The 21,953-nt window shown below is 37.6% G+C and overlaps 1 protein-coding gene across 5 annotated transcripts in view; it reads left to right on the top strand.

Moving 5' to 3' along the window:
• The window catches only part of ARMC8 (armadillo repeat containing 8), a 79,893-nt gene that overhangs the window by 9,741 nt on the left and 48,199 nt on the right, over nt 1–21,953 (top strand). For 4 of the 5 annotated variants that reach the window (XM_074912189.1, XM_074912185.1, XM_074912188.1 and 1 more), the window contains exon 3: nt 6,421–6,492. The exons of the other annotated variant lie outside the window; for it this stretch is intronic. In XM_074912189.1, the coding sequence (XP_074768290.1) occupies nt 6,421–6,492 (72 nt within the window). The remainder of the gene's footprint in view (nt 1–6,420; nt 6,493–21,953) is intronic. 5 annotated transcript variants of the gene reach the window in all.

Genomic DNA, 21,953 nt, shown 5'->3' with positions numbered 1-21,953 from the left:
CACACCTCTCTTTGGATAACTCTATGCCATTATGACCTGGTTTATTTAAATAGCAGAGATTGCTGCTGAAATTGAAATGCTGGTAACACAGAGCTCTAGCTATGGTTTGTGTGGTTTTGGTTTTTTTTAGTTTAAAAAGTTTACATAATAAAAGCTAGCTAAACTCCCATCCTCCACTGTCTTCAAGCAGTTTAAATTTGAGCTACCTCATTCTTAAGGTTGAGCAGGCATTTTTTTCTGTTGTTCGATAATCTCATATAAAACATGAGAGAGGTGGGAAAAGCAGCTTCTCTCATTTTGTCAGTCAGCCTAGAGATTTGAAAGGAACCTGAGTTGAAACTGCAGGCAAAAACATGGAGACCTTAAGTTGTTAAGGTTGATACAGAAGGCTGGCATGTGAACTGGCTGACCAAAGCTCTTACATGGCAGTAAAGACTTGGTATGAGAGGTTTCTTCAGTCTGTCTCACACACACAGAGCAAGAGAAGTACTGGAAACTGGGATAGATTCAGGGTAGGAATAAGGTATAAATATTTCTAACTACAGGTATGGATCATTGAAACCACTTACCTTTCTATTTGGTAAACTTTCCTTGGCAAGAAAACTTGTGACAAGGTAAGTTGCTTCTCCAAAGAGGATGATACTTCAGATAGTTCAAGCAGTTTCCATGGATTTGTGATACGGACAAGTTGGATTAAATGATCTCTTTTAGCATGATGTATGTTAAATTGTACTGTTCTGCATTGCTGTAATTATAGCCATATGCTATTTTTCTACAGCACTTTGATTTTATGCAGCGTCTGAGAGTAACAATAAAGATTGGGAACACCCATGGGTTTAGGGTTTCTTTGTTTAAATGTTAAGTTTGTCTAGTTTGCACTGTATGTTAATTGTGTAACAGTTTCTAGGTGTTAAAACTCAAAACAAGTTGAGTAAGAGTGTCTCTGTGTGCTCCTTTGTTCTTTCCTGTAAAATCATCTTCTCTGCATCAACTGGTACTTTTTGAATGGGGTTAGAAATCTTGAAACTCTTCTGCCCAACCTGATGATTAATCTTAAAAATAAGCTGATTTATGATTTCTGTGGTTTGCTTGATTTGGCAGGAGTTGTTCACATTTTATTCACTTGGTTGGACTAGTAATCATGTTAGTACAAACATGCTTGCTTCTAAAGGGGCAGGAAGGAACTCACTTGTTTGGTAATTAAAAGATATTCAAACGAGTGTCCATTTTAGAAATTAATTTTGTCAGAATAATGACGGATGTATTTTAACATGCAAAATTTGTCATTAATTCCTGTTGTTGATTGTTTTGCATCTGTCCATAAAATGGAACAGTGGGCGGAGGGGAGAAGGAAGAGGAGGAAAAAGCTGTAGGAAGCATAACTGTCAAACCTTTAGCTCCACAGTTAGCTTCTGACTTGAGTCCAGCCAGTCCACCTACATGGTACTGAAACTTAGAAACTCTCCTGAAGCTGAGGCAGGCAGTTTTTCAGCTATGACCTTGCATTAGCTACCAGTAGCTTCGCTTTTTAGATATTTGCATTTTGAGTTTTCAGAAACCTTTTCAGAATGGTGCTTTGCGTCATTCTATTGTTGTAATTTTGATAGACCTCTGGTAGATAAATCTAGTCTGACAAGGCATTGTTTTGGATGCTTCCTCTGTGTGCGTAATTGTTTCGGAATCTCTTGTAACTATTTCATACTAAAAGTGAAAGCATGGGACTGAAGTGTCTAGGACTACTTTTCCTTCTGTTGTTCATCTCATTTGATACGCTTCGCTGTCTAGGAACATCTGAAATGTGGCTATCTACTCTGTTTTCAAAAAACATGAGATGAGAAAATATCATTCAGGCTTTTTATTTCCTTCTCTTCTGTGTAGTTCCTATGGCTGCTTTCTCCTCAAGTCACTCTAACTTATTTCAAGGTCTTTTGTGTTGCTTTGCTGGTAGGTGACATAGGAGAGCTCCAGGGCTTCTGATCAGAATTTTAAAATTTGTTATGTTTGTGCTTGGCTTACTGTATTTAAAAATGTAGGTAAAACCAAATTCTCACTGAGGAGTCCATGTATCCATGTTGCTTTCTCATGATCTCCTTTGGAGCAGAGGTGCAGGCATGGGGGCTGGCTAGGAATGCTTGAGAGCTCTGTTCTTTCTCTCTTTCATAGAGCTGCATGGTAACTACTGGAGGCTTCTGGTGGGTTGCGGGAGGAGTCCCAAACTTAGAGTCAACTTCATGAAGATGTTGAACTTCACTAATTTCCGTTTAGGTCAAAGTTCAGCATCTTAAGTTGCTTCTACAATAATGATGTATATTGACACACTAGAATGCTAATTTTCTCAGGATTTAGACATTTAATAATATTTTTATTGGCTAGGAATCATTAAAACTTAAATGCCATATTTTACTCGCAGATTGTTATATTTAATATTGCTTCTTATCTGAAGTGGACTATATCTGGAGCCTTTAAACAGTACACATTAAGCATTAATTTCTTACACAACTGGCAGAGCAGTTCCTCTTGTAACTCTTGTCAAGCTGCATTTGGATATAAATTAGATTTTTTTTGTGTGGATGGGTTTGTGCTCCTAAAATATTTTAAACACTCATTCTGTGCTAACAGTTACAAAACTAGCATGTATTGTGTTTTATTTATAGCTAAAGAATTGAACTAATTGCTTCTGGATTGCCGTGTTACAAAGATTGCTAGAGGTGATAAACCTCACCTGATAGTTTTTTTCCCCCTTTCTAGAGTTTGTAGTAAGAAAATAAGTCTTTCTGCTTTTTCAGTCTCTAATTTGTTTCATAACTTAAAACTGAGTGGTCACAGAACTGAATTGATGTATGTTCTTATTTCTTTAAGAAGCTATAAGTGCTGGTTTAGCACTTCAGGGAGCAGTATTTCTAAGCACTTAGCTAGGATCTCTTTGCCATATTTTATTGATGGCAGCCTATATTATCCTGCTTGAAATTTTTTTTTCACATAAATTACTTTATTGCATTATAGTAAATGTCGGCATAGATATCAGCTATCAAGATTTTAAATATATGCATTAAAATTATTGTAATTCAGGTTGTTTCTTTAAATGACTTGGAATTTAGTTTGAATCTAAGCTGTAAGATTTAATACCCAGGATATAAAAAAAACCCCAACAACTAAAAAACACAAACCTCAAATGCATCTTAGGACCTGTGTCATATGAAGGCTTCCTGTTCATCTTTTGGCTCTATAGGAAGCTGCCTTTATGAGGCTGAGTAAATAGTGATGGAATGTACTAGATATATGTGTAAGATCTGCATTTTTCTGCTGAAGCTGCTCACATGGTGCTGTTGCCTGTCACTAGGGTTGATAACCTGCCTGGGAGCTTGGAGCTGAGCATCGAAAACCTGTGTATCTCCCTCTTCTGGATCATGGTCTTCTCACAGATTAGGCCTAGAATCATAGACTAGTAGTTCTCTTGATGTTCTCTTTGTGTTTTTGCTGGTATTTCCTTCTTCCTTGTTTCAAGGACTCCTTTTCTCAGTAGGAAATGGGAGCAGCGTGCATGACATCTGGAAATAAGTGGGTATCCAGTTTTGGAATACAGATTTGTGAGGTTTCTTTGTTACCTCTTGTAGAAGATAGTGATCTTTACTGCTTTTTTTTTTTTTTCCCCTTGGATGAATCTCATGTCATCTTGGATCTGAAATCAGTCAAGCTCAAACTTGTTGGAGATGATGTTTTCAAATAAGGGAGTTGCCCTTAGTTTTTCCAATGTGCATGATTCACCAAGGACCTGGTAGACTAGGACAGCACACGGTGGTGCTTTACTTATAACATTAGGTTCCTTATCAGGAAAATCTCCATAAAATGCAATGTGGAGTCAATTACTTTTCATAATAAATGAAAAAAACAAGTCTACTATTATTCAACAATGGATTATGGCATTTTAAGGATATTCTTGTTTTCCATATTCAGCTGTTTCCTGTGTATTGAATAGGTTCATTTCTATAAGTGGCAAATTTTAAGATAAGCATGGCATGGAACTTGGGAGTGCCAAGGCATAATGCAGACAAACGTGGTGATCTTTGCTGAGTCCTGTCTCTCAATTTGAGTGTTATGGAACGTCGCCATGTTCCTGCCACTTCTGAAAGGGTCTCTACATCAAATTCTAATAGGCAGTACTTACTACATATTAAATGGTTATAAGGTTAGCAAAGCCATTCTATTGTGGCATTGGTGCAGGAGTCATAAATTTGTTGTTTTGTTTGGGATTTTTTTTTCTCCTAAACACAAAATAGTGTGTAGAATCTCCTGAGCCAGAGCATTAAAATGTCACCAGATCTGTTAATTCTTCCGAGTGCTTGGCAAACGCTTTCTCTTTTAGCTTCTCAAGATGCTTTCACAGGTACATGAAATGATGCGGCCTTTCTGATTACTTTGAGAGCTGGTGCCTAAGGATCACAAGGAGAGGTAGTCCTAGAGTGCCCTGAGCGGTTTAGTACCTGAACTTAGTATATCTGTTGCTACAGCTTCCATTCCTTTGAGACATCAGATCATTGCTTCTGTCACTGTTTTGGACTGACTCTTGTATTTTAAAAACCTTTAAAAATTACCCAGGATACTTTCATGTCAAGTGTTCAGCATAGAAACCACGAAGTACTGTTTCTGAATTTAGTGAAATCTTCAAGTCCGTTCCTTAAATTTCTTGGGCTTCCAGCTTAGACTGTCTTCTGATCTTACTCTTTCTCCTCTATCTCCTGTCTTGCGGTGTAAAGTTATCAAACTTATGGGAGATATAACAGAAAGGTCCAACATTTTGTGCTGGTATTCAGCTGTGTAAAACTGTGTTCTGGTTAGGCAGATTCCTGTTAAGTAATGGCTTGCTTGACAAGTCAAGTGGTTTCCTGACTCTGCCTGTGTTAAGAGATACACAGAACTGCAGTTCAGCATTTAGCTGCTTTTAATGCTGCTCCCTTGTTGGAGCTCCAAGATCACCACCGAACTTGAAAAGTTAGACAGCCTCCATTTGCTCAAAATTCCTAGAACTCTCTTCTGTGGCCGAGTAACTATGTGCCACAGGAGAGTGAGTCACATGGAGAAACACTTCAGGAAGAATGGTCGGTGACCTTTTTACAAAGTTCTGTTTATGCCAGTCCTGTCTTGGCAAAGAAGTTTTTTATAACTAATGAGGTGAGTTTAACACTTGCAACAACTGCTTATTGCTGTGGAATTTGCATGTTCAGTGGGTATGTGAGGATTGTGTAGCCTTCATGAAGGCCAGGATGAATCTTAAGAAATTTAAAGTAGCCCTGTTCTTTAAAATTTGCAGATGGCAGGTGAAACAGTGATACAGTGGCAAGAAAACATGCTAATTTAAAGCAACCACTGAAGCTCCCAAATTATTTGAATGAGTTATGAGCATAGTTAGCCAATGATTAATTTATCATTTTTGCAACTACTAACACTATCATCAGTCTAATTTTGTTTTTTGTTGATAAAGAATGATTTGAATTTGGACTGATTTTGTTCTCTGCTCATATAAAGGCCCCTACAACCAGAAAGTTTCTTAGAAACATGTAGAAATGAGTCCATCTTTATAAATAAATTGCTAGCTTACTTTCAGATTCTCTGGATGTTCATATATATTCAATATGTTCACATGAAGAAAAACAAGTCTTAAAAAGGTGGTGATGTTATTTTGGATACAGTAAGCAATTTTCTGAACAACAAAGTTGCAAACCACATGTTTTCATAGGACTTCTTAGTGTGCAATCAGTGTCCTCTTTCCAAAATGCTTCCCTTGTTCCTTTACCATAGTATGAATGTCTTTAATGTATTTAACCTTGCAGTGACTCTCAGACAGGAAAGTGCTTTTGTTTCTACTTTATTCCTGGGGTTTTGACATACAGATATTCAGGTATCCTGCTGAAATTCAGAAAAGGAAGCCTGTGGTGAAGAGGGGAGTGAAAGCCTGGTTTCTGGAGACTGGTGATAGTCCCTTGTTCCTTTTTTTTTTTCCCTAGCTTGTCTTTTCCTGCACTCAGTAGAATATTCAGTTAATATTTTAAATTATCAACATTTGATTTCTCAACCAATAGTTGTTTTTCCCTTTTAGAAGTCTAGTGAATATATGGGCATGAAGAACCAGTATATCTAGCTTTCCTCAATAATGAGACTTCTTCATGTCTGGTGTGCATGTGAGATAGCGTGGGTTTTTGCTTACTTTCTTAAGCTGGGATGTAATGGAATCCCAGAGCTCTGGGGTATTCATCTGTGGGCTGTGGAAACTGTGCCCTGAAGCACTACTCAGTCCTGTAGGTGCAGCATGGACATGTGGAAGACTACTTGATAAGCCTTCATGGAAATAGTAAATTCTATAGATTAAGCCCTCAGTACCTCAGCATAATTTACCAGGGTTTGTTTTTCTTTCTGGATTTACAGAGATATGAAAAATGCTGTAATTGGAAACAACAAACAAAAAGCCAACTTGATTGTTTTGGGAGCAGTTCCAAGGTATGTCCTTTGCTACTCTCCTTTTCACTGATTCACAACAGGTCTGGAATAATGATCCTTAGATCACAGGCACTTTTTTGTTTTAACTTTGATTGTAGTTGACTGCATACTTTCTTTAATGTAACAGAGAGACTTGAAATATCTGTTAAACTCATGTATTACAGAACAGGCTGTTGAGTAATGTTTTTAATTTAGAATTTCATAGAATTCTCTAAAGTAGTCTGGTGATTATTTTTTTTATTAAACTTTTATCAGCTTGGGAATGAAATCTAATTTCCAACATTGATGATATTAATGATAGATGAAAGTGGTTGTATCTTAATCCTGTTCTTCAGCCAATTGCCGGGTGAGTTCACAACGGAAAATGTGTAAGGTTATGTTAAAAATATAATATTAAAATATTAAAAAACATCTGCGATAATTTGCTTGTCTTCTCCATCTGCTTCAGAGGATTAAAACTCATTGATCGTACTTTATTGCTGAATTATTGCTTCAGCTGATGTTAACATTTTCTGGATCCTAATTCCACTAGTACAAATTTAACAGGTAACTTTAGCTACTGGATTGCTCACTACAGCTTTCTTTTCACTGTTCTTCTCCTGCAGCTTGCTTTCAGCCACTACTTGCAGCAATGGAGAAGGAAAACATTGAGCACTGCATTACATGTGCAAGCAGTATGGGACCCACCTATGATCTTTTTGCTTAAATGGCAACTAGGTCCCCAAATGTCCTGCTTTGAGGAAGCTTCTTCTGGCTTGTCAAAAAATGTGTTTTATTTGCAGGGAATATCTTCTCGTTACAGACTGAGTTTGTGTCAAGGACAGCCCTTTAAATTTTGTAGGGATTAGCTGTGAGGAAACCCCCTCTACAAAACCTGCTGAATTATCTTCCATTTTGACGCAATATAAACAGGTGAAGAGAAGACTTCACGTGAGACAAAAAGATCGAAGTGGACATTTGTTGAAGATTATGCAAGGTTTAAGGCATTATTTTCAGTAACAGGTTCTAAGGGATTCTTGTGGCTACCATTGATTCTTGTGGTTCCCATTTTAAAAGCAACACAATGTCTCCAACTTCCAAATCTAGAATCTGCCTGTTCTTAAATTTTGTAGGACTTCATGTTCCTTCAGTTATCGTGCTTTCCACTGTTACTTGTTCTGTGCCCACTAATGAAAATCCAACAGGGTTTTTTTTCTGTTGTTAATGCCTTCTGGCTGTGCAAGTAAATTGTATGGTTAATCTATAACCACAAATAAATGTCAGCGTTTGGAAAATCTTAAAAGGTAAACTATCACACTTGTCCTCATTTCAGTACAAGTTATCCTCAAATTACAGGAAATCTAATGTTAAGGCTTTTCAGACCAGAGGTACAGATGAAGGTAAATTGGCTGGGGTTTTTATGAGAAAAGACAATTCTCACTGGCTAAGGTTTTAGAATTTCCTTAAGGTGTTGCAGACAGACTTAAATAGATTATAGACCATTTGGATTAGAGAACTCTTTCTGTTCTCTCTAACAGGGTGGTGGGAATTCACTGGCTTTTTTGACATGGGCGCTGAAGCCATTGGAGTATGGGAACCTTTGGAATTCCAGTCTGCAAAGTCAAACCTTTGCCTCAGTAAGAACAGGAGTAAGCAAGCTAGCATTCTTTGTTTTCAGTCTCCTCTGAAAAGTTAATGAGGAGAACAGTTTTCACAGAGCTAGATTACAGTCTCCCAAGGGAAGCTGATTCTTTTCTATAATGGCACAGGGATTGTTAGAATTCTGCTGCTGCTGCTTTGTCCTGTGGTTCAACTTCTTGTTGTTTCTTGCTTCTCTCTTCTTCACCAAGTCTTCTTCCAGCAAGCTTCCAGAAGAGACCCTTTAGACCCAAAGAACCCCTTCAGATTTCTGTCACTTAGTGGAAAAGAAAACAGTATGTTCATATATTAGACTCATATGAGGCTTGGAATCAAGTGTAGGAAGTGTCCTGTGTTTGAAATTGGGCCAAATACTGCCGGTAGGTATGAAGTATCCCTATTATTTTAAAATATTAGTCTGCTGCTTGGTTGACAAGAAATGCAAAATCCTTTGAAGATCTCCATACAGGAAGAAAATGCTGGGAGAGAATGGCTGAATCACTGTCATTTCTAGGCCAGTGGCCTCCTGAGTCCATGAGCTGACTGCTTAGTAGTGTCATCTTTAGAAAGGGAGATATAGCTATACCTTCAATGAAATTTTTTTTGTCCTTTCAAAGTTCAGTCTGACCTATGGTCACTTCTTGACCACCTGTTCTGAATAGGGTGCTAAGAAAAAGTTGATTGAAGAAAGCTTGCAGAATTGCCACGTGTGGACTTAAGAACTAAGAAGTGTTAAGAACCATACAAATGTGTACACAAACATGGTCCTAGATATTAAGAATATAAATGTAGCCAGCCTGTATGTGCATTTTGTTTCTTAAAAAACAATTTCCTGTATCTCTTCATCTCTGCAGAATGAGAGTTATTCCTTTACATTCTCATGAAATGCTGGCTGTAGGACCTCTGTCAGGACTGCAGAAATTTTACTTTTTGGAACTGCTACTTTGTAGTAGCAGTCCCAGAAAATGAAATTTCTAAAGGTCATGGGGGAAAAAAGATATTTGAATGCCATAATACCAAGTTCTTTCAGTGGCAGGCCAACTTTAAACAAAAAGTCAACCTTGCCTAAAGATAATTTACTACTTGCACTATCCTTCAATTTTCTAGGTTTTTTTCCTTCTACCCTGTGTAAGTGCTAGCAGAGAATGAGCAAGTCTGTACTAAACACTGGTGTGCTCCTTCACTTGACAGATGTATAGGAACAAATGCTGCAGCTCTTGTGCCTACCAATGTCAGACACCTCTGCAGAGTCCAAGTTCAGTATTTAAAGCTCTTTGTTAGTTGCCCTTGCCTCCTAAGTCTCAGGAAAATGATTGGAGTCCTCAGTTCACATGTAAATTGTTCTTTTCTAAGTAATCTTGATAGGACTTCTGATGTAACAAAACATTGTTCACTTAGTAGTAGTTAGGGTGTAGTGCTCCTATCTCCTAATTCTCTGAGCTGTAATCAAAGCCCCTTTCTGGTGGAGTTTAGAATAGTCCAGAAAAACACTTGTTTACTGTGGAGTCCAGGCTGACAATCACGTCGTCGTATTCATTACCACTTAATAACATCTAAGGCATAGGAGAACTAAAGACTCTCACTTCAGTGGTTACCACCCAGCTACCTTGCCATTCTTTGACATAACTTCAGAAGCCAAGTGGTCTGTCCCTGCCTGCTCTGCGGTACTCTTTCTGAATTCTGCAGTAAACAGTCTAAAGCCTCTGGCTGACAGAGATGGAATTGGAAGAGAAAAGTTCTCATGAAATGAACACAAGAGTAAGTTCTTGATAACTCTGTTTGGCAAGTCTGTGGACCACTTTGTGATACCCTGAAAGATATGGCATTCAGTGGTTTGTAATCCAGTCGACAACTGGGCCTTTGCAGCCTCTGACATATTTACTGTCTTCCTCTTCCTTCATCTGGTGGATGGCAGAGCATAGAGAAGGTAATGTTCAATTCCAGTCATCAGAGCATAGCTTTGTCTTCCTGTACATTGTGGTTACCTGTTAAAGCACTGACCTGTGCTATTTTGTCAAAAATGTCAGCTGAATAGAGTTATTGCTTATCATTACTAATCATTACTGAGAGTTTAATATTTAAACTCTAAACCACCTCTAGAGCTAGTTTCTCATTAAGAGCTTCAGTTACTCCTTTGCTCCAAAATGAATACGGAGTTTTAAAAATCAGATCTTAAACCTAACCATCCAAGACCTTTAACAAAAATGTTAAATCATTCTTGTCACTTAGCAAAAATGATTTTCTAACTTTCAGCTGCTTATTCTACAGTCTTAAGGTAGTAAAGCCAGTTGTTTGGAGCTGTAGCATGGTAGTGTAGTTCTTCCCAAAGCTAAAGAGGTGCACCTCAGAGAACTTTATATAGTTAATTTTAACCTTTCCCAAAGTCATTTATTGGAGGTTCTCTTGGGGTGGGGTTTTTTTATTTTTTAATTTCTTTGGAGCACATTTTAAATTACATGTAGAACAGCTGATGAACTCTTATCCATTCCATCACTTGAAATTGGGTTTGACGAAGTATATTGTTAGGTTGTCTGTGGAAGTGAAAAGCAGTAAGAATTTGTCGGGGTTTTAACTTGTTTCTAGGGCCATGACCACACCAGCATAGACACCTATGTAATTTTATGTTTTAATTTATTGTTAAACATAATCAAATTGCTTCAGGCAGTGTTCTTTCAGAGTCTGCCAAAAAATGAGACTGCTGCTTTGATAACTGTGTAACCTACTAATAAGATGAGAAGGTATCTCCATTAATTGGAAGGTTCTGTTACATCTTAAAGTCTGTCAGCTAAGGAAAAGGATTTTGTATAAGCTGCTGTCTACATTAAATACAAGAAAAGTATCCATAAAGAAGATTTTGCGTGCAGTATTTTCTGGCAAATACTGGAAAAATTAAAACCAATGTACTGATAAGTAAGTAGAGGAATTCCCGTATTTGTGACAGCATTTGAGTATGTGCCTTTTGTTTCAAGATTTAAAAAGAAAACTCAGGTAGGATGGTTTTGCATAGCTCACAAGTATCTTGATCAGTCACTTGTTTAAATGCATAGTATTACCAATTTGTAGATGACCCACGATGTTGATAGCTCATTCTGCATGGAGCTTAGCAGAAGAGCACCCTTACATGTTGGGTTCTTTCGTGCTGGGATACTGGCTGCTGGGAGAGCAGCTGCAGGACTGCAGGGTGAAAAACTACCCTGCTGCTTTCAGCTTTTCTTGGAGTTATTCAGATAAATGTCAGATAACATTGATAGTTAAACAGTTAATTTACTGTTTAAGTAGAAGATAAGTAACAAAGTTGCTATGTTTGGGTATTTAGGAGTAAAGAGGCTTGTGCATATAGCAAGTATTGCTTCAGTTTAACACCAGGAAAGTATGTATGTATGTCTGTGTCCTGGAAAGCTTGGCCTTATGGCTGGAATATTGAGCAACCTGCTCTATCTGATCCTACTTTGAGCAGTGGGTGGACCAGATGACCTCCAGAGGTCCCTTCCAACATCATCTATTCTATGATTCTGTAATATGATTTAATGAAGAACTGCTTTTAAATATCTAGTTTTTCCTTGGGGTTATCCTTGAACTCAGGCACTCACTCTAGAGTTTCTTTTAATTAGTGTCTTTTATAGTGCTGCTCCTAAAGGACTTTCCCTTAACTGTAGGAATGCAAGACAGAACCATCTCCTGTACAGACAGGATATGTTAGCACTGGCCTGAGTGTTCAGCCCTAAATCCATTGTTAGTATAAAGAAACACCCCCTTACGAGGAAGGTATGGTTTCAATGAAAGTCTTAAGTCCTTAATTTATAGCTTTATATGCTGAAATTATGCATGACATGTGTTTTTGCAAATATGATGGGCATGATTCACGTGGTCATGCAAATCTCTTTAATTACTGACTGGTTAGGATCAGACACATAGCAGTACTGAACCCAGTGCTATTCCAAAATGGTTTTAGACAGAGGTTCTCTGAACCACCTTAGGAGGAGGTATGCACTGATCCATGAACCTGATCCTGAATTTTGGTGAAGATGGAACAGCACAGTAATGGATTAGGAGTTAACTTGCTTAGATCTGACATGACTTTTTCTTCTTTGTACCTACCTTTGTAACTGTACCTGAAACAGTTCAAACTGTTGAACTGTTTCAGAGAGCAAACAGCCGTCAGCTTTCACTACAGTCTAAGTCTGGGCTACTGGTCCCATGAGATTAGGTTTAGAAATTACAGCAGATAATTTTTTGAATTTTCTAGTTTCTGATCTTAAGATAGCCACCAAAAGAGTTCCCTTGTTGGAGAAGTTCTGGTATTGTGACGTGGCAAGGGCCAATGAATGGTGGAAACTGGTATGACAAATATTTAGCCTCTGTGTGGGGTTTTTTCCCCATTATCTGTGTAACTGATGGTAAATTATGTCTGCTGTTGACTCTTTGTGTCTGACGGTTTATTTACTTAGTTTCTTTGTTAAATAATTAAAAAAACCCCATAGTAGCTAGGGATTGGGTTTTTTGGTAAAGGATGAAGAATACTTCAGGGTTGCCAGTTTTGATTAATTATATAAACCCAGGATTTAATACAGTAGTAAAAATATGAAGAACTGCACCTTTCTACACACTTTCTTATGAGGAAAAGGGAGCAGCCAGTTACTTTCATGACATGGAAGAGGGAGGGAGAAGAAACCTCACTGTGGAAGATCTTACCCCTTTTATGGAAAGGAGATGGTAACTCCTAATTTGTCTGTGCAATGCCATTTGTTAAAGAGAGAATAAAACCCAAACCATTCTTAAGCATGAGAGAATGAAGCATGTTGCAGTCGCTCCTGTGTGAAGAAAGATTTCTAGTATGAGGCCTATAGAATGAACAACTCTAGAAATGTTAGTGAAGTGACAAAAATGAAGCCGGTGATGTTATTTTTTGTGTTTTGGGTGATAAACTGGACTTTGATATGCCAGATATCCTGTCTTAGTATGTGTGATAGAATCTTTGTTTCTAACAGGAATGAACAGTGTTCAGAAAAAAGCTGTAAGAAACAGAAAAAACCAAATAATTTAAGCTCAAAAAAATTTATGCTGATTTTGAGTATCAGATTTGAGTGTTATAACTTTTCATCCTAGACTTTAAATACTTACCAATAAAGGGATCAAAGTCTTTTTTTAGGATGGTGAAATTGCATTTTACCGAAGGCTAGGAATCTGTTATGTTTCCTGTGGTCAGCTGATATTCTGGAGAACAACATTTTTTTAAAACTGGAAAACATTATTTCTGAAGAAGAGTTGGTTTGATTTGATCTCATAAGCCATAAGTCTATCGGCAATCATGATATGAATTCTTTTGGCACAAGATGTCTCAGAGCTGTAGAAGAAAGTGTTGTGTGTCTCTTCTCCAGAAGTGATGCATAAAATAATTACGATCTTCTTAGCTTGTTACATCTCTTACAAAGTAGTTTTCAGCAAGATTGTGTCCAAAGCCAGAAAATACTAGGATATACTCAAGTTACAATCTCTAGTTTGCCTCCCAGTGTTGGTGGTACTTTTTCAACTTGATCTGTTTCAGTAAGAAAATATTTGCATGCACAGCACAAATGTGTGATGGAGTTGGGGTTTTTTGTGGTTTACTTCTTAGAGTTGCTGAATATGCAACATGCTAGCATCTTGTTGTCCTGACGCTACCTTCCATTTTAAACATAATCTGATGAAGTGATGACTGAGGTTCAGATGGACCTTCAAGCTTCATGCCTGTGTTTTGAGCTTTTTTTTCTTTGTTTTTGCTGGGCATCTTTCTTCTCTGAAGAGTATTTCTGAAGTAATCTTGTCCCTAATCCCTCAGTGCTCAGTAACAACTCCTTTCTTGCTTTCCTTTGTCTGAAAACTTTTGTTGGCAAAAGTCCAAGCTTTGTGACTTGCATGTCCTCTTTCTGTTGTCTTTGGATTAGAATTTTGTTGCACCAGTGAAAGTGCCTTTGGTTGCTCTGCAAGCAGTGTATGTAAAGGAGCAGGTGAAAAGCCAGGTTGATTTAATAGGTCTCTTCCTCTCACAAAGGGTTGTCTCACAGAACCCTCCCTCAATGCATCTGATCATATCCTACTGCCACTTCTTTTGTTGATGTTTGTGTGACTGCACAGAAAACTGCTTCAGCTCAATAATCACAGAAAAACTAACTTTCACAAAGAAGCAAGTGTTGTTCTGTTGAGTTAAAAAAAAATGGACAGATGAGCACAGACATAGAAGAGAGCAAGACTGCCCCATAGTAATAGAGAAATGTGTGTATATCTGCACCTTGCAGTGTCAAAAGCCTGCTGGAGGTGACAATGTAATGACTCTCCACCAATGGAAGCATTGAAAGACAAGTGAGACAGTAATGATTTAATGATTGATGCTGCCTTGGAGCAAGATCAGTGACTAGAAGATCTGTCAAGATCTCTTACAGTTCTGGTTCTGTGGTCCTTGGTTCCCACCTCCTAAATTGGCTGCTGACTACAGAAGATGAAAGGTGTGGAGATCAACTTGTATTGCATGGCCACTGCTGATGGTGTTAAGAAGATGTGTACTAGTTATCAGTTATGCACATCTTCTGAAACGTTGATGATCTCTGGCATGTTAGCAGCTTTCTTTCGAGAACTTGGACAGTACTTTTGGACATAGTATTACTAGGTCTGTCACACACAATAATGAGGTGTTTTGTCCATACTTGGACATGCTTACAAGGGCAAGGCACAGTTGTTTCCTGATGCCTTGTTCTGTTGTTGGCTGCACTTAGCGTTGGGATTTTCTGTGTCATGTACTCCCTAGGGTAGGGATCGGTGCCCAGACCTAGTGGTTTGTGCACTTAGGTGAAGTAGCTTCATCTGCACTGCTGGAATTCGTAAAGGTTTCCTTTGCTCTAGAGTGGTGACAGGGGTAGAAGGCAGAGGCCCTAATGAGCCTCCTTTGTGGTTGTCCTTGCTTTTTTCTTCAAAGCCAGTCAGGAGTCAGGGCCCGTTTACATAATTATGTGTCTCTTTATGAGGAATAACCCTCACCAAGAGGGTTATTTATCACAGGAATAAGGATTCTTCTAGTGCTATAAAATATTTGAGCCCGTGTCACACTAAACTGAATCAGTGTAATTCACTGTGTAAGTTAAAAAGCTTTGCATGTTTTTAGTGTAAATTTATCTCTGTTGGGCTCCAGGCGTTGTGTGTTGATCTCATGTATTCTAGTATAAATGGCAGCAAAGAAAGGATATATTTATTTTTTGCTAAATGGCTTGTGGAGTGGTCTTGGGGAAACAACTGCAGATTTGACAGTGCTAATGCACTTGGACGTGAGCTTTTTTTATCTGGAAAGGGGAGGCTGTACTGGAGCAACTTCAGTATCCTTCAAGTTACTCTAACAGTGTGCATGTGAACAACTTTTAGAGAGCTGGTAGCACCTTGGGATAAGAACTAGGAAGAGGGTTAGCAGAGTGTTATATGCTGAATGAAAGTATTCATGTTAAAAAGGTGAATCAGACTGCACGCTCAGCATAGACTAGCAAGAGTTATTTTCCAATTAAACTGATTATTAAAGAGAAAGATGAGGAAAAACCATCTTAGTCCTTATTTACTGTTACATGAAAGTGTTGTGTGGTTTGTTGGGTTTTTTTAATGCAGACCTCTTACAGCTCAGTAGATATTACAGTGCTCCAACACTGGATTTAGTTAAGGGAACAAAAATCAGCTTGGATGCAAGTCACGTGATGTATATAGAACAAACCATAGAATATTAATGTAGGTGAAGATATCTAAGCATTAGATTTAGATCTCTAAGCTGAGATTCCTTTGCAGCTTACTTCCTTACTGCTGGCAGCACTATAGGACTGTAGAAGTGGAAGGGTGTTTTTCTCTGTAATCCACATGTCAGTGGAGTGCTTGTGTTACCATCTCCTTTACAGGTATTAAGTAGTTGGAACATTTTCAGCAGTATAGTTCAAAGCTGAGTCCTACCATTTCATGACTTGTTATTTTTAAAAAACTGACAGGTACTATTTGCTTTATATGAAAATGATCAGAAGTAGTTACTTTTGCTGTGTAGATATTTTTGGCTTGGTAGTAGTTAGACCAGGCTTCTTGGATCCAACTTTTGGAGGGTTTGAATTAATTTGTTGCTTCCAGAAGTCAGACTGGCATCTCAGTTTAGGATACATTTCTTTGACTAACAGTCATAAAAATTGCTCATATTTTTTGAGTCCTTGTGTGTAAAAATCCATAACTTTAATTTGTTACTTGAGATATTTTACAGAAATTATTCTGTGTACTTTTAAAATAATACTAAGTTCATGCTTTGGAAAATTCTGTGACCAGTGATTGCTTCCTGTTATGCTGTTTGAAAAGTAATGCTTAAAATGCATTGAAAGGAGCAGTTATTTAAAAATTGTATGTTGTCATATCTTGTTTGATCTATTCTCATACTTCACTTTGGGATTGATGCTGACTGGGACTTCCCACGTGTTCAGAGATGGCTTTCTACACATGCGTTAACTTTTTATTCAATGTTCTGTAAAGTGACAGTGAATAGTATACCATGGCAGTACCTTCATCTGTATATTCATCACATGTTTCCATGCTATAGTTTTCAGGCCTTCTTGCAATGGACTGTAAGACAAGCATCTTCCAAGGTAGAACAAGAAATCATGATTATTCCAGTGAATAGTGCATTCACCTATTTTGCAAGGGGACTAATAATAAATATTGAGATAATCATGATTGAATTAAAGTTCTAATTTAATAGAAGGTATCTTTAAGATTCATGGTACTATAACTTGAACCGTTACCTTGAGCTCTTTTTCCACATACCTGCTTATGGAGCTTGATGAAGTGCTGAAAATGTTGTTCTAACAGCTGTTTCATCTCCTTCCCAGGTATTTTAAAAACTTCAGAGATTTTTGTGACAACCTGTGAGATGGAATGTCAAAGATTAAATTTCTGTTATTTTTAGCTAACTGTGAGGTCTGTGTTGAGACTGGACTGATGAGGTCTAAATCATACAAGTCTGCCTTAGAGTGCACAACTCGATTCACCACACCCATCTGAATAATCTTCAAAAGAAAGGAAAATCTGAACTGTTTATCTTCCTTGCTAAGCCATGGTAGTTACCATTCATTCAGCAGCTACTTTCCTCGAAAGTTTTCTGCTTCATCTAGAATACCGTGTGGCTTTCCTAGATGAATCCCTATCAGTTGTTCAAAATCCATCATGCCTCTAGCTGACCTTATTTTTTGTTTCTAGGCATAGTTGTTCATGGAGATCGTTAAAAGTATCTCTCTGGATGGATTTACTGTCCCAACTCATTTAGATATGACTGCCTGGATACTATTACTGACATCTGAGAGAGAGGCTTTAATCAGTTAATTGTTCCTAGAAGTGCAGGGACAAATGGAAGAAACTGTATTCCATATAAACAATAGATGAAAGTATCTTAGGGAAACCTTCTAGAAGCTTGAAAAAGTCCAAATATTGTGTTTTAAACTATTTAGCATCAAAATTTGGACTAATGTTCATGAAGATGTTGCAAGATCTTTCCATTAACTTTATTTCTTTTCCTGTCTCATTGCTTTACTGCAGGATCAAAGGCTTAAATGTGAGTCAGCATGAACATTAACACCTTTTTGCTCATTTTGAATATCTGTTCTGTGCTGTCCTGAAGCTCTCAGGCTCTACAGAAGTGGGCTGCTGTGGTTCTAGCAGAGCCTTATTCCAGTGTTTCTGCAGGTTTGGTAGAAGTTGAATGGCTGGCTGATAAGGGATAAAGCTGGAGATAGGGGATCCAGGTTAAGCAGGGTCATAGTGTTCTTAAAAAATGTGGACTATGAACAAGCGCCTCAGTAATTATTTTTTTTACGTTTTCAGAATCCAAATTCTGACCTTCCCTCTATCCCCTGCACGTACATGCCATTTTTCTACCCTTTTATCCTTTTTTAATATTAATACATGGGAGAAATGTATTGCAAACATCTTTGCTGAATTTGTCTATGCTAGACCCTGGAACCATGAAAGCAGCCCAGGATGTCCAGTAGTATGCTGTCCCTGTGTTTCTTGTGACAGTAGGAGGATGTGGGCTTTGTCCTGGATGCTTAACAGTATCTTATTAATGCACAGTTTCATCTTTATCAATTATATGAGTTCTCTTCATGTGAAACTATTCATAATTTTATAGTTTGCCATTTAACTACTTAATTTTCAATGTTACTTGGTGTCAGTTTTTTCTTTTAAAGAAATAAATAGAAAATGTTATAATATGGATGTCTGTATCTGTGGAAAACCTAATCTGAACTGCAAGTATTTTAAAGATCTAGAAAAGGATATTATTAATATTTCAAAAACGTACTATATGTGAAATCTGAACTAAAATTTTCATCTTCACTAATTATAAAGCTTCGTTCATGATCTCTATTTTAAACACATAGAAAGACTAGATTGTAGCTGGCACGTTTCATTTTCAGTCTAACATATCTGTAACATCTGTTCTGAGTACGGAGTGTTAATGGGAAAGAAAATAGCAATTATTTTATTTGGAAGAGGGCATCCATCAGAATTTAAGTGCTTTTGCATTTTGTAGAAATGCCTTTTTTTTAAAAAAGAAAAAAAAAAAAAAAAGTGGTTTAGGACATGACATTGAGGTGCTGGAGCGTGTCCAAAGGAGAGCAATGAAGCTGGCAAGGCCTAGAGCACAAGTCCTGAGAGGAGCGGCTGAGGGCACTGGGGTTGTTTAGCCTGGAGAAAAGGAGGCTCTGGGGAGACCTTATTGCTCTCTACATCCACCTGAAAGGAGGTGGTAGCAATGGGGGTGTCAGTCTCTTCTCCCAAGTAACAAGCGATAGGACAAGAGGAGATGGCCTTAAGTTGTACCAGGGGACGTTAAGATTGGATATTGGGAAAAATTTATTCACCAGAAAAAATTGTCAAGCACTGGAACAGGCTGCCCAGGGAAGTGGCTGAGTCACCATCCCTGGAGATATATAAATGATATTTAGAAGTGTAGATGTGGCACTTAGGTACGTGGTTTAGTGGTAGACTTGGCAGTGTTAACGGTTGGACTTGATGATCTTCGAGCTCTTTTCCAGTGTAAATGATTCTATGACTGAATGTTTCTGGACACAAGGAATAGATTATTTATTGAAGTGCTTAATAATCGGAGAAGGCTATTGGTGTAATCTGTACTGGGAAGATGCATCTCAGAGCAGGTTTTCTGGATTTCATATTGAAAATGGAAGGAAATACTCTTGCATTTCTAAATTGATGTCTAGGTTATTGAAAGCTAATTAAAAAAAGGTGACTGTTTTTGACATTTTCTAATTACTAATTAGATCCATATTTCCGAACACTTACATCACAGGACTCTCCTAGTATTCCCCAGACAATCCCATGTCTGAAAAGCTTGTTGAAGGGCTTGCTAAGATTTTTAAAAAGATAATCAGTGAAAGGATTGGTTTAGTCTTGATCCTTGTTTTTAGAGTTTTTTGTTGGTTGGGGTGTGGAGGGGGGCTTGGGGATCTTAAATCATCTAATCTAAGAATAGGTATTTTTCTGTGACAGTACTCCTTCAGATAATTCTGAACTGAAGCTCAGCATATCTCCAAGTTAGCAGTGGTCAGCAATATTGTGTGAGGCCTTTCTCGCAGGAAGGGGACAGATGCTAATTGACTTTGCCCCAGCACTCTTGAAACATATTTCCCAGTTTAGCCTGTAAAACGAAACTCAATTTAAAACATGCTGTTAAAACACTTGTCTTGGGGTATGGTTGAAGATTTAGGGAAAAATGAAGCCTTTTATTCCCACTTTGGAAGTTGCTTTATGTCGCTTGCTGGCATGTTTGTTCTGTACATGCTGAATTAAACTGCATGTGTCAGTTTTATGTTTCTGCATTGTAAATAGATCCAGTTACTGCAGTGTAGGTATGGATGAGCCTGGATGTGTCCTTACAGATACCATCACTGAAGGGCTCTAACACTAATGCATTTGAAGGAACAGACTGAGAAAGCATAGTGAAAACACTAGGAATCAAGTGCCTTAAGTCTTACTAAAATTACTGTGTCACACACAGTATCATTTAAAATAATTCTAAAAAGTAACTTTTAATAAACGACTTATATCTCAAGCTAAATTGTTTTGATGACAGACTTAAAACTTTGTACTCTTTACTCCTCATGCAGAGGTGAAAACTTGTGTGTATGTTGTTGCTGATTTCTGTACTTGACTGATCTGGGTTGCTGTCAGTATGTTTTCTAAATTGCTAACTCTTTAAAGTGCAATCTTTCAGCTTGCTCTTTAATACCGGGGAGGAAAAAAAAAAGTTTAAATTTTTTGCTGTGAAATAGTGATACGGATTATAGAAGACACATAATGGGTTTCTAGTGGTGGAGTTACAAATAGAGTATGTTGAAAACTGTTCTGCGATTTTAGCTTACAAAATGTGTGTGTATAAGGGAGAAGGGTAAAGAAAAGCCTTTGGTGTTAAATAAGATAGCTGTACAGGTTACTGCAGTAAGTTAATTTATCTTCTGATCTGCTCATGGTAATTCCTGTCAAATTATTTTCTACAATAAGGGATTTTTCTTGGCAATTAGCAAATGTCAGTCAGAACAATAGATGGCATTTTCTATATCAGTAAAGTGATTTTCTGCTCGGTATCCAGAAAAAACTGAACATCTTTTCAAGGATACTTTTTAGGCAGGATCACTCAGGGCATTTGTACATTACCAAAGAAGCTGCTGCTTCTTGTGTATCTTTACCTCATCTATAAAGAAGTAATAGTAATGTAAGGTTATTCTATCTCATTTGGATTAGAATTGAAATGCGTTTTTCCTTTGTGATGCTTTTGCATAACACTGTTTATGTATTTTGCTGCTTTTGTAGTCTTTCAGAAACAACACTAATCTTTACTTTGAACATAGTACAGCTGATACTTCAAAGAATACAGTACCAGAATTTATAGCTTTAGAAACATGTAATTTAATTGTATTAAGTATTATTTTTGTTCCTTTTCCAGAAGCCAATAGTCTAGGTACGGTTCATTTTGAGTTTGCACAAATGATGTGTGAGATATGCTGAGGCTTTTTTACATACCTTGCTCTGTCGGTATTAAAGGGGCCTACAGTGAAAGGAAGAACAAACATCAGATCAACCTCACTGAGCCATGTGGACATTCTGGGCTAATTACCTGGTCGCTGTAGGAAATGAGAATTACACGAGTTATAGGATAATAGGTATGCAATACCAAAGAGATGGAGATTAGTCAGAATAGATTTATACAAGAAATGAGAAGTAATTTCTAAACATTAGGAATAAGTGGCCTTTCAGATGAAACAGATAAGCGGGGACAAAGAACCTGGATGCCTTTGATAAATCTGTGGAAGGTGTGGATTAAAGAAAACAGCAATGATTGTAGAAATCTTTGCCATTCTGATCCTTTGACTGCAAAGGAAATTGAAAGGAGAAAAGATACCTGTGCTTTTGGGGTTGCTTGCCTTTCACATGTAAATTTTGTGCCCCATTTCAACTATTTTGTTTGTATTCAGGAAGAAATTATATTTCATCTCTTTAGTATGTGTGTTTTGGAGCTTTTTTGCATTATGAGATTAGCCACATCTCAAAAAGAGTACCCACATGCTTTGAGTGATAACTAGTATATCTCTTCACTTTCTGGCTGCTGTCAAACCTGTGTTTAGAGCAAAGCAGATTCCTAGGAGATTTGCAATCAGAAAAATTTTAATCCAAATAAATTATTAGGGAATACTGGGGGATTATTTTGCTGCTGTTCTCCAAAATCTTGGTGAGTTATCTGCTGTTTGGGATAGTCTGGATTTTGTTATAAATGTGCTGCTTATAGGTATTGA

This window comes from Athene noctua, chromosome 8 (assembly GCF_965140245.1).
Source record: "Athene noctua chromosome 8, bAthNoc1.hap1.1, whole genome shotgun sequence".
Lineage (NCBI taxonomy): Eukaryota > Metazoa > Chordata > Aves > Strigiformes > Strigidae > Athene > Athene noctua.
Note: the sequence above shows the minus strand (reverse complement) of the source record. Positions and strands in the feature narration are given on the sequence as shown.